We start from the raw sequence: 11,888 nt of genomic DNA on the forward strand, positions 1-11,888 counted from the left end.
CACTTTTGGACGTATCCGTGGAAATTCCCCATGGTAAAGTTATCTCGAAAAGGGTCACTTACCACGGTAATAGTGTCCCTTGTAACCTCACCAAGTATAACAAAACAACCTTCGGTAGCAATTGTAGCAATCTGCTGTCACTGAAATAGTACAGCAAGGACGAAATACTATGAAAACGGGCGTCCGCAGGTTTGCATTACTCCATCTTTTGGTATCCAAAACCCAAAACACTTTTAAAGTAAATTAATTATCATGCTTATTAGCTGAGACAGTCCGGTTTACCTTGCTCGCTGAAATGCCTCTCACTTGTATGTCCATACTCTCCTCGTACAATGACCTTCCCACACAGAATTCTGACATCTTTATTCCATTCAAGAGGAATTCTCATAACCTTTCCTTCATGCCACCAATCATAAGAATTAACGATGAAACTTGTACTTTCTTGCTGATTGTCGGCTAGTTGGTAGTCTTCCCCAAGTCGAACATTAATTTGAAGGGTTTCATTGTTGTAGATGCTCTTTTGTTCTTCCTGACTGGGGCGTACATGCAGCTCTTCAAACCCTTCTATCTTTAGTTGCATCAAAGCAGACGACATCTCGTCTTCTTTATAGAACTGCTCTTGGTAGATTTCTTGGCTAACAAACAATAGAGCAAGTTCGTCATACACTGAAGAGGGATTGCTCTTCTTGACCAAAACTGACAAAGTGTAGTTAAATGCTAGAAGGTTGAGCCTTGATACAATGTCTTTGGTGTGAAGCAGAGTTAATCTGCTCAATCTGTACAGAATTGCAATGATTGAAAAGTGCTCAATTTCAATAACTGCTTCTGTGTTTGCTTCGTTGATCTTTGACTTGTGAGTGATGTCTTGCCAGGTGATCTTTTCGCCACCAGTCTTTGAGCCGTGCAATATGAGAACGTCATGCCGATTAAGATTCATGTTTAACTTGCTTGTCAACGTCAAAGGCTTGCTGAAATATGTACCACTGGGTTCGAGCTTGATGATGGAAGCGCCAAACATGACATCATTCTCAAGATCCTTAAGGACCAAATGTCCATAGAACTTGGAAGGGTCTTCAACTGTTAAGTGCACAGACATGGAATTGTCGACAGCTCCCGGCGGGAAAGTTAGTTTGACACTTCCGCCAACCACTGCTCCACCTTTACTGGTTATTGTGCTGCGAAAAACTCCTGTGTCGTTCCTCAATGAATAATCTTTGATGATCACTGGCGACAAACCTAATCAAAATATAGTGAAGAGAATATTAACAAACTACATATTAATGGGATCAAGAGAAAATATTGAGACAGACAGGGAATCTTAGTGCGTTGGCCGGGATATGTGAATTTCACTTAAGTTATTTTTAGAGGTTGTAATTAAATGGAAATCTAATTCCTGAGACGTCCGCACATTTTAATCGATTATTTGAAACCTCATCAATTTCACGCGCACCTGCCTCAAAGCAAACAACAAAATATTTTAATAACGACTGTTGAATTTTCTGTGAAATGTTTGAACCCTGGAGTATTTCATAAGTAGGTTGAGTATGATCGTCCGGGTGAACGTAGTAATGAATGGGACCGTTATACTTGACAGCATAGTCTCTCCAACGGACACTCCGTTGAAGAGTTAACAGTGACTGACGTTTCGACAACCTGTGCGGTTGGTATTAAACTCTGGTTATTGACCTGTCTGTCAGTTAAGGCGCGATGGCATTGGCTATGAACACACGTTATGTCACTGATGCGTTTCGGTCCGTGCCAGAGTTACACAGTCAAAAAATTATTGTTAGTCAAATTGTAGGCTGTCCAGTCATTCTCTCGTCGTTAGTTTTACTTGAGTCTGGCAATAAGTCGCCTCGAGCAAAACTGGTGTACAAAATATGTGAAATTCACATATTTTTATAGGATTGGTTAATGTTATTGAATATAATATGGCTTGAATGACGTGGCCACTAAATGGAGGATTTCGTTCACCAGAAAAATTTGTTGCTGTGATGATAAATAAATCAAAGCCGTTAAAGCACTCGTAAATTAGTCGCACTGTATGAACGAAAAACCAAAAAACATGCACGGTCGGAGACCTTCCCACGTAACCACACATGGCCCCTGTTTTCGTCGTTGATTTTATATATTCTCTAAATAAGGTGCATTAGAGAGATAATAATAATAATAATAATAATAATAATAATAATAATAATAATAATAATAATAATAATAATAATTAACAATTATTCTTTGAAATCGAGGTAAATAGTGGCTAAATATTTACCGGGAAGGGTAAATATTCCCAAAGCCACTATTCACCGAGATTGAAAAGAATAATTGTTTAGTAAATACACACGAAGTGATCTCAACAAAGTCAGAGAGGAAACCATTAAAAAGTACGATTTGATTGGCGGATCAAATCACGTGAAAGCTTAAAAATTGATCTTTGCAGAATATCCAAACAAGGCAATAAACAAGTTTATCACTTCGCAAACAACAGCGTAATGGCTTGAATAGAACCGTTGATGAATTATTGAAATGACAATATGAACACCGCGATCACCAACAAGCGACGAAGAGAAATCTCACTCCTAGAATATGTATTTATTTCAAGACAAGTAAGTGAAAATTGCTTGTTAATCCATGGAGAGCTTTATCGACGCACGTTAAAACAGGACGTACTGAAGCAAAGACCTTCCTCGCTAGCTTCTAAGACATTTGTGTGGACTGCGTTGCTGTCGAAAGGCTAGTTAACTCATAATCGGCGGCCAAAACACTCTCTTTGACTTAACAAGAGATATATTTGGAACAGTAAAACGAAAATCGTAAATAGATCGACACAGCAAAGGTACAGAAAGTTTTATCTGCAAAACAAGTCGCTTTCCGCTGCTGTTGAACTGTCATGTCCCTGTTGAACTGACGGCATCACGTGCGTTCGGAAGCTTGGTAATATAGTATGAAGCGATGTATCATGGGAAACATGAGAAACCGTAATGTATCCGCTAGCGGAAACACGCGTTTGCCGCTACGTTTCCGCTACGGAGTCACGTGTTTGTGCCACGTTTAAGTTTACGGATACTTGATTTTTCGCCGGGATTTTTCGTCCTGTGTATACAGTCGAACCCCGCTATTTCGAAGTCCCAAGGGAAATGGAAAAAAGTTCGAAATAGCGGGGTTTCGAAATAACCGGGGAGGCGTAAAGGGGAAGGGTAAATCCAAGGGAATTCGATCTTCCTTTGAAATAGCGGGGATTTCGAATTAACCGAGTTCGAAATAGCGGGGTTCGACTGTATTTAAAATCATCAAGTATCATGAGACCCCATTTTAGATCCTGCTGAGTTGACCCGCCCTCAATTTCGCGGTGATTGTGTGATGGCCACTTAAATTTCCCGCCACTGGATCGAAACGGCGAATAGAGGGGCCAAGCTGCTTAGCATGACCAAAATCGGTAGCTCAAGATGCAAAAACATCGGTGACAACTTTTCTGTTCATCCTTCATTTTGACATCATCTGTGATCTGTTACTAGACAGACGCAAGGTAACATAGAATCTGTTTTTTCAAGTGACAACGAGAACAAAAGGGGTCGAAAATTTTAAACGTGCCATGGTTCCGCTTGCAGAGAAAACAACGTCAGATTTCATCCTGTTCATAAAAAGTTACTGTTTAGCTCACCTTGATTACGAGGCTGAAAATCCGTCAAACCAAGGACTGGAACTGAGCCAAAGGAAGCAAAACTATCAAATACTTCTACTCCACCAGTATCACCGACGCTGCTTGGGCCACTGTCTCCCCCTTTAAAATAGTCTGAGAAATGAGCAATCACCTTCCGTCTTTTAGCACCAATCTGCTCTTTGTCTAAAACAAAAAGTATATTTACATCTTATTAAAACCAACTCTTTCCATTCAATAATGAAACTATTTTATTGTCTATAGTACGCTAAGGAAGCTTCGGCTATAAAATTCACATAAAAAACCATGAAGCATGTGAAATTAATCATAAACTAATCAACATGAAACTATTGTACCACACTTCTTGAAAGAGTTCATCACCGAAATGACTTTAAAAAGTTTGATAATCAGCTGCAAATTAATTAAACTCTGCAACAATAACATTTTTGTAAGGAAAGACGTGACTTGTTCTGCCCCCATTCAGGGGAATAAATACCTTTTATTGGCCGAGTTCTCGGTCCGTACTGTAAATTACGGACCGGCTTCGCGCTTGGGCCGTAAATCGATGGAAAAAGTACGAGAAAACGAGGCTAATAAGATGTTTATTATATGGCTTCCTGTTTGGGGAACCGGAAACAAGTGCAGGACACACGCACGATTTGACAGTCATTTGACAGGAGTCAAAAAAGAAAAGTTTTTACTGGCTCACATTAAAAGGTTTTCCGTTAAAGTGGAATCAAATGCACCATGTTGAAAACTTATTCGGTGAACACTAAGAGCACTGTAAGTTTTTGCTCTCCAATGTAACGCTGGAGTATTTCGGAAACTGGACACTGTGTCTGGCTCGAGGTCACTTCTATCTTTCTTTCGTTGCTCTTTGTAAAAAACACGAGATATATCCAGGATTGAAAAATCGCAATTTTAGCAAAAAACGATTCGCAAGAAAATACTGTCAGACCCTTACTTGCAAATATGGTAAAAAAAAAGCAAGAAAAGCAAATTTGACAAAACTTCAGTCTTATACAAAAGAAAGGCAAAAGAGGCTCCCGAGAAGTCCGCAAATTTCGCGAAAGTAACAAGAATTTTTCTTCTTATCAAAAAAGACGCGGTAACAAATATCGCAAGAATAGCACGAATAACCAATTTCACAAAATTCTCGACTTATCAAGAGGAAAGGAAAAGAAGAAGTCAGAAGCCAGCAGATTTCGCAAAATCGCAAAAGTAACAAGAATTTTTTTGGTTCTCAAGAAAGACTCCGTAACAAATACCGTAAGAATACCAAGAATAACTAATGTAATGTCAATTATGCTCCCGAGTGTTCCAAACATAGCAGTTTCTTGTTTCTTTTGCAATTCTTGTTGGTTGCAACCTTGTCAAAGGTCTCTTTGCCATTTAACTTTAGAGGTCTTTTTTTTTTTGCTTAATTTGTTATTCATTAAAAAATTTTTTACTCTCGCTAATCTTGCGATATTTGTTATCCTATCTTTTCTATTGCAAGTAAAAAAATCTTGTTACTTTTGGGATTCTTGCGACATTCGCGGCTTTCTCGAGGGCCTCCTTTGCCTTTCTCCGTGAGAAGTATTTCCTTTTGCTAAATGTTTTCATCAGTTTCGTTCTCAAATAAACACAGGTACTGGCTAAAGTGTGGAAGGACGAAGTCAATATCCAAGTCCTCAGGGTTTACAGATCTAGATTTATAAGGTTCTAATACTCATCATTGTTTCGAGATGAAAAGATTTAGAGCTGCAGAATTTTGGTCCGTGCAGTAAGTTATGGATCGCAAATCGCACCTTATTCTGTCCACATGTTTTCTTTTTAATGCAAAATAAATGTCCACACATTTGACTTTGCAGGACATGAATGATGATAAATAATTATTGACCATCAAAATCGTAGCTCATTTTTTACACAATTAAACAACTTTCCCTGACTCTGTTAAAACTTTTGTTATCAACAGCTGAAGAACTCTGCCTTAATCTGAGCCACATACCAAACATCTGTGGTTCATAAGTGAACTCCACAGGTTCACTGGTTCACTACCAAACATCTGTGGTTCATAAGTGAACTCCACAGGTTCACTGGTTTCCTGATCTGACTTCCGCCTCAGTTCAAGATGAACCTTAACAGGACTTTCAGTAGCAACATTCCAGTATGCAGGCGTTTTGAACACTATGGCAACCTATAATAGTTCATTCATTCATTTATTTTACCATGCAACCATTTTTAATTCACAATATACAATAAATTTCTAAAATATTAACGATGTTAGACACTATTCTAAATTATTTTTCAAATGTTCAAAGTTATTGGTAATGGCAATTAAAAGGAAGCCTATTAGAAGACATGGGCTTATGAACTACAGGCTTCCCGAGAATATGGGTTATACCATGTGAATTAAGGGTACTGAATGAAAAATGAATTACAAAATTAACGAAAAGAAAAGAAAAAGCATGTAGCTCAACCAAGAGTATATGTCGGCAAGAAAGAACGAGTTCTTTTCACGTCTTTTACCAAACAAACCAATACTTTCATTGTTTTGAATTTCACGATTTGACGAGTTGAAAAACTTGGGACCTTGAAACCAAATTGAGAATAAAATTTATTAAAGATGTTATCTACTTTCTCTAATCATCAATGTTAAATAAACAGGCTATTTCAAATAATCCTTTTTGCCAATAAACTGCACCTGTCTATGGACGTCTGTGGGACAGAAGATTCCTTGAGCTTCCCATGACCTCTTGCCAGTACTAGGGTCAGTCTCATAAAACACAACTTCAATATCGTCTGCAACACATTAGAGACATACACAAAACATAAGAAACACATGAGTGATGAGGATTTTGGAGTCAAAGAGTTCACAACAACTATTACTGGTTAACCTGGGGAATATAGTAATAATATAACATGGTCTGGTGTAGACCATGGGTTCCAGGATACCAGTGTTACACACCCACCATAACAAACTCTCAAACTCACAGACATCAGAAACCATGCCTACATGTATGCTTTGATAGTCGGCTGCTAATTAATATTGACAAAATGTAGAAAGACAGTTTAGAAATCACTCTGTCTAATGTCATCTGATATGTACAGAAATTTTACAATGATATACCTTTCTGCACCTTGTCACAAAGTAAGTAGACCTTATCATTTCCTAAAACACATCCAGTGTTGCGATCCATGCGACAAATCTTCAGATTGGAGGCTGATGGGGCTTCTGATTGGGAAAAAACAGCCAAGGGTTATATAACAGACAATCTGCACAATGCATGTCCTATGACTACAGCTAAAACCTCACCACAATAGTAACTACGGAAACAAAGAGAAAGTGGCAAGAAGCCATTGCCAACTGAATATGGGGAGATAGGAGGCATAATAATGACCCAGTTCTATGAACACTAAGGTTTTTTAAAATAACACCCAAGAAGAGCTGACACTATAAATTCAAACATCAACGGACGAATAGGATATAGAAGTATCATTAATATTTGCAAGCATTTGTGTCCATGTATGAATAAGCCAAGTTTGCGATCATCTTACTTGAATCATAAACTGGATCTGAGATACAAGGTGGCAATGCTTTAGTGAAGCAGCCAGTCTCATCAGGAAGGTAGGCTTGAAAGCACAGTCGCACAGCGCTTAAATTCATGTTAGTCTTCTGCTCCTCCACCATCTGTCGCACTTTGCGAGACTCCTCCTCTGTAAATCAGATAAATAGAACTCCGTTATCCTGCACCCACTGACTGTCTGATTTAAAAATGACAGGAACTGTTCAGTGTTAATTGGCTAATTAAGATGAACAAGATACAGCCATTTTAAAACTCCTGGGGCCCGATTCTCGAAAGTCCCGATAATTAAGGGGCCTGGTAAGCTGTCTCCGTTTACATTAAAGATCGAGGTTTCAATAGTTTTGCATCTAGCATGATAAAACTATCAGTTAGTGAAACAAAATGGAGTAGTCTGCTAGCCAGGATCCGCACTCTCATTCTTTATATTTCGATTTGAATATTTGATTTCGGGCCCAAAAAGTTACCAGGACTTTCGAGAAACGGGCCCCTGGCCTTAGGAGACAAAAGAACTTGATGAGAATCAACCTATGTTAAAAATTTTAACATGGATTTAATTTTTACCTGTAACATATACATTTGTCACATTTATTTTAGATGTCAAAACCCATATTGACTAAAAAAAGACCAAAAACAAAACATCAAAACTTCAACTTCAGGGCTCGGGTCTGAAGAGTGGACATTTTGATTAGAAGTAAAATGCTAGTGTTATAAATGTATGTATGCCAACTGAAAAATGATTGTGAAAAAATATCACAAACTTGCATTTTTCTTCAATTTTCTATTTGTGTAATAAATTAAATTGTTTTACATGAGCAGACTGTTAAGGGTACAGCTGTTGAAGTAAACTGTACATTAGAATTATTCTTTTTAAATTTTTGTAACTCACCCACAATTGCTTCAGCCACATTTTTATTAAATTCTGACAGATCACCATCAGCTAAACCTTGATCCCTCATCGCTGCATCCACATCAAACCCCTTGCTGTCCACTGTTAGTGCATTGAGGGTTGCTGTGTGGAGTGTCTGAAGTTTAACGTATCGATCCATCAGCACTTTAGACACACTCTTCCTTGTTACATGTTGAATACCAAGGTTTGGAAAACTAAAATTGAAAAATTATCATCATCATCATCAAAAAAATATATATTATTAACAATCATATGTATTAAATAACCACAGTAATAAGCTATTGATGGTCAAAGAATCTTCTAAAAATGAACCTCTGACCAGTGACGACCCAAAATGCAAAAACTAAGTGGTTGCTTATGATAGGTAATCTTTTTACAAGAATCGAACAACAGGTGGTCCCTCCTGAGAAGTCAGGTCTGGACACACCCACTTGATGGTCTATACGATTGTGTAGTTCCCTGCAGTCATTAAAAGTTCAGATTCGTATCCTTTAAGTAAGACAGTACGTGGAGCAAACATAGAGATAAGAACATAGCTTACAGGAGGTTAAAAACAATATTACGAAAATAATTTAAGAGTCAGCCCCAAAAGTGGTTGTGGTCAGTTACAGAAGGTGGTCATTTGTGAAAGGTTTCAACTGTACGGCTTTGACAGCAAAAATCTTGGTGTTTTGAATAGGTGATGGCTTATGGGAGGTAGTTGCCTACAAGAGCTGGTTTTTCGCTCGGTCTTTGACTCTTGTTCCTCGTTCTTTGATCTGAAACTGCATGGAAACATTTGTTACACAGGCTACTTACCGAGCTACTGATGGACTCCTTCTAATTACAAGGGGTGGATCTCAGATCCTTTTTCTCTTGAAGGAGATTAAGGTATGCATTGTTCCTCTTTGTGTGGCCCTTTTGTCTTTGAGGGTTGCTTAAAATATAAGTTGTTTTCTGTGGCCAAAAAGTAGTATTCATGGCACAAGAGAGCGAGGCTCTCTTCACTAGGTAATAAACACATCCATTATCTAACATACATTGACAAGAAAGAAGTCTTTAGTTAATCTGTTTCTAAGAAACATCCAAAGAAAGCTTGAGCTTGGTAAATGACTATTGAAAGATCATGATGCAAACATCATGCATCAATCCTAGCAAATAATATGGATTTACAACTTTCTTTCTCCTTTTTTTTCTTTTAACATCCCACATTTCCATTCTAAAAATTGAAAAATAAAGTATTCTGTTTAAAAAAAATTACTTTTGAAGATTAAAAGTTTGAAAAATAACCAAGTTTTTCAAAATGCTCAAAACAAAGTCTCAAAAAGCAACTTAATTCCCCCCAACCCAGAAACTAGCTAGCACCTCTTGCAGTCCATCTGAAAGATCTACATTTGTATAAAACTGAACATAAATGAGAACTCTGACCTCCCATAAAAAGACACAGGAATTTCTGTGTGGCAGCCATTCAAAAAACTCTTTCCAAAGGCATATTTCTGGCATGTTTGTCTTAACCTTAATTACAATGACCAAGTTACAATACCTTGCTGTCATCCCATGCTCTGGGCCAATCTGTACTGTCACCACCCCATCATTGGAATTCATTCCAATTAGACTGTGTGCATGTGGCATGTAAGGCTCACTGACTGTTACTAATGACACAACAATACGGGCAGGGCCATGATAGTTATTCAGTTGGACTGAGGGATATGACTTCTTGCCCTTCTCAGAATATTGGCCTGGTAAGCCTCCATAAGATGGGCCCTCACAAGGATACCGGAAACGAAAGCCTCTCTAAAAGAACAAAGAAAAAAATATTACACTTAAAGTGGCATGCATAAGCTGTGGTTCAAGTCTAACCTTCATGCAGATAAGTTTTAATTTCCATTGTATAAATTGAAAAGTATGGTTGGCTATGAAAACAAAGGAAAATAAAACGCAAACCAAATACAATAAATTGAACCACATTAACAACTAACATCAAAACCTCACTTGGAAAAAATGTAGAAGAAAAATATTACATTATTCTATTTTGTTACCTGTTTAGGTTGTTCAAGAATTTCCAGGTAAGGACCTACAAAGAATAAAAATTATGTAATGTCTTATTATTTCTCATTACTGTTAACTGAACAAGCAAAACACTCTAAAACATTTCTGATTATTACGTCCTCCACTTTCAAGAGGCTTATACGTCAAGAGGATATTGTTGTCATTGGTCAATTCTGTGCTTACCGTATTCTCTTGATTAAACATCCCTGACGTTTGTTTAATTATTGGTAGTTTTGACCCAGCCTTTTCTCGACCTGGGCGTTTAATCAGGGTCTCGCGTTTACTAATGAAATGCAATTCTCCGTCACTTTTTCAGGTTGATTTGATTATTACTGATCCTAAGAGACCCAGGAGCAGTTTGTGAGGTGGGATGATTTTACCCTTTGTTCTGCCCCAGGATTTCCAAGGATGACAACTGTACGTTCATTACCCAAAGTTACAGTCTTATGCTACTGCACATTTTGATGTGCAGTATCCATCATAGTTATGTTACAGCGGTATCCTTCCTTTTAAGAACATTATTTTATGAAAATACCAAAACAACATACTAGTGTACTTTGTATTTCATAGCAGTGCTGTTCACGAGATTATATTTACTTGTAACTGGTGCTTGTAACCTTGTCAGAGCTCGGATTGAACACCCCAGGCATCATTATTTAAAAATCAGCAGTTTTGACCCAGCATTTTTGCGAGGCCAGTGTTTAATTGGTGACCGGTATTTAATCAAGAAAATACGATATGTCATTACTCGGTGCCCTTACCCATACACAAAAATGTTCCATTAGAGATATGGTGAGGATATCAAACAAGTTTCATCAGGAGGCCCCAACCATTACAATTTTTTCATTGCAAATTGTTCAACAAACTGTTGGTAATGAAGAATATTTTTTTCTGTAATATATATTATTTTTTTTGTTTTTCTCTTTCTACAGGCAAGGCATCAAAACTTGAAAAAGTTGGCCCAAAACTTTTTCAAGTTTTAATTCATGTCCATCCTTGCCATCAGTTGCAACAGATGACTGGAAACAGGTTCAACGCCTACATTATAGTCTTAAATAACAAAACTGGACCATCATTATTTTTTGGAATTCAATAGCTGGAAACAAAGTTTTAGCTTTTTAAAAAGATAGCAAATAGCTTGACAAAGCCCCTTTCAATCCCAATGCCAATTAAAAAACAGCCTTAAAATTTTGTCCTCCAATACAAATTCATAAGTGAAGGGTTATAAAGTCTTTTTTAAAATTACACGAGTAATCTGGAATAATAATTTATTGACCTCTCTCTAAAGGTACTTACCTTGGTATGCAGCAGGTGCCACCTGTAATGCAGATACATCAGGTAGATATCCTGGGGTCAATATATCCATTAACAAGCTGTCTGTGAGTTTTTCACCTGTCTGTCTCTCTGAGTTGGTTGCCATGGTAGCAGGAGATGGTTTCACTGCCAGGAGTGATGTTGGTTACTGTACTTTAAATACCAAATGATACAGTTATTAAAACACAATCATAATAAAACTACTGTGTTAATCTTGCAAGATAATATTGAGCTTAAGGTATGCTGTTACCAAAATTACGAGAAAAAAAATTAAAAGACAAGAATTTTTTGTGTTTAATAATATTGTAGTTTGTAAAATTTGTTATTAATAAGAGTAGACTGTTCATTTTGGTTGTTCAGTTAACAGAGAATTCTGGTTATAAGCTTAGTCAATGCGCGCGATTTCGAGCAATGC

At 37.4% G+C, this 11,888-nt stretch overlaps 1 protein-coding gene across 1 annotated transcript; it reads right to left on the reverse strand.

The window, feature by feature from the left end:
* Positions 1-456: 456 nt before the first annotated feature.
* On the reverse strand, positions 457-11,607 carry LOC140926192 (uncharacterized). The gene is made up of 14 exons (XM_073375973.1): positions 11,456-11,607; positions 10,150-10,184; positions 9,654-9,904; positions 8,111-8,325; positions 7,196-7,354; positions 6,768-6,872; positions 6,329-6,439; positions 6,176-6,229; positions 6,042-6,058; positions 5,646-5,834; positions 4,012-4,066; positions 3,659-3,841; positions 545-1,236; positions 457-468 (listed from the first exon to the last, which is right to left on the reverse strand). Exons 1-14 carry the CDS (start codon positions 11,577-11,579, stop codon positions 457-459), a joined length of 2,202 nt encoding a protein of 733 aa, XP_073232074.1. The 5' UTR covers positions 11,580-11,607.
* Between the last annotated feature and the right edge of the window lie 281 nt (positions 11,608-11,888).

This window comes from Porites lutea, chromosome 2 (genome assembly GCF_958299795.1).
Source record: "Porites lutea chromosome 2, jaPorLute2.1, whole genome shotgun sequence".
Classification (NCBI taxonomy): Eukaryota; Metazoa; Cnidaria; class Anthozoa; order Scleractinia; family Poritidae; genus Porites; species Porites lutea.

What these genes read in the sequence shown, in the direction of transcription:
- LOC140926192 (XM_073375973.1), bottom strand. Translation starts at nt 11,579, where the DNA reads ATGGCAACCAACTCAGAGAGACAGACAGGTGAAAAACTCACAGACAGC. An exon ending in TAGACAGGTGCAGTTTATTG is followed by an intron (nt 6,230 to 6,328) that starts GCAAAAAGGATT and finishes TTTGGTTTCAAG; the next exon opens with GTCCCAAGTTTTTCAACTCG. An exon ending in GAACTCTTTCAAGAAGTGTG is followed by an intron (nt 3,842 to 4,011) that starts GTACAATAGTTT and finishes TTTTTGTTTTAG; the next exon opens with ACAAAGAGCAGATTGGTGCT.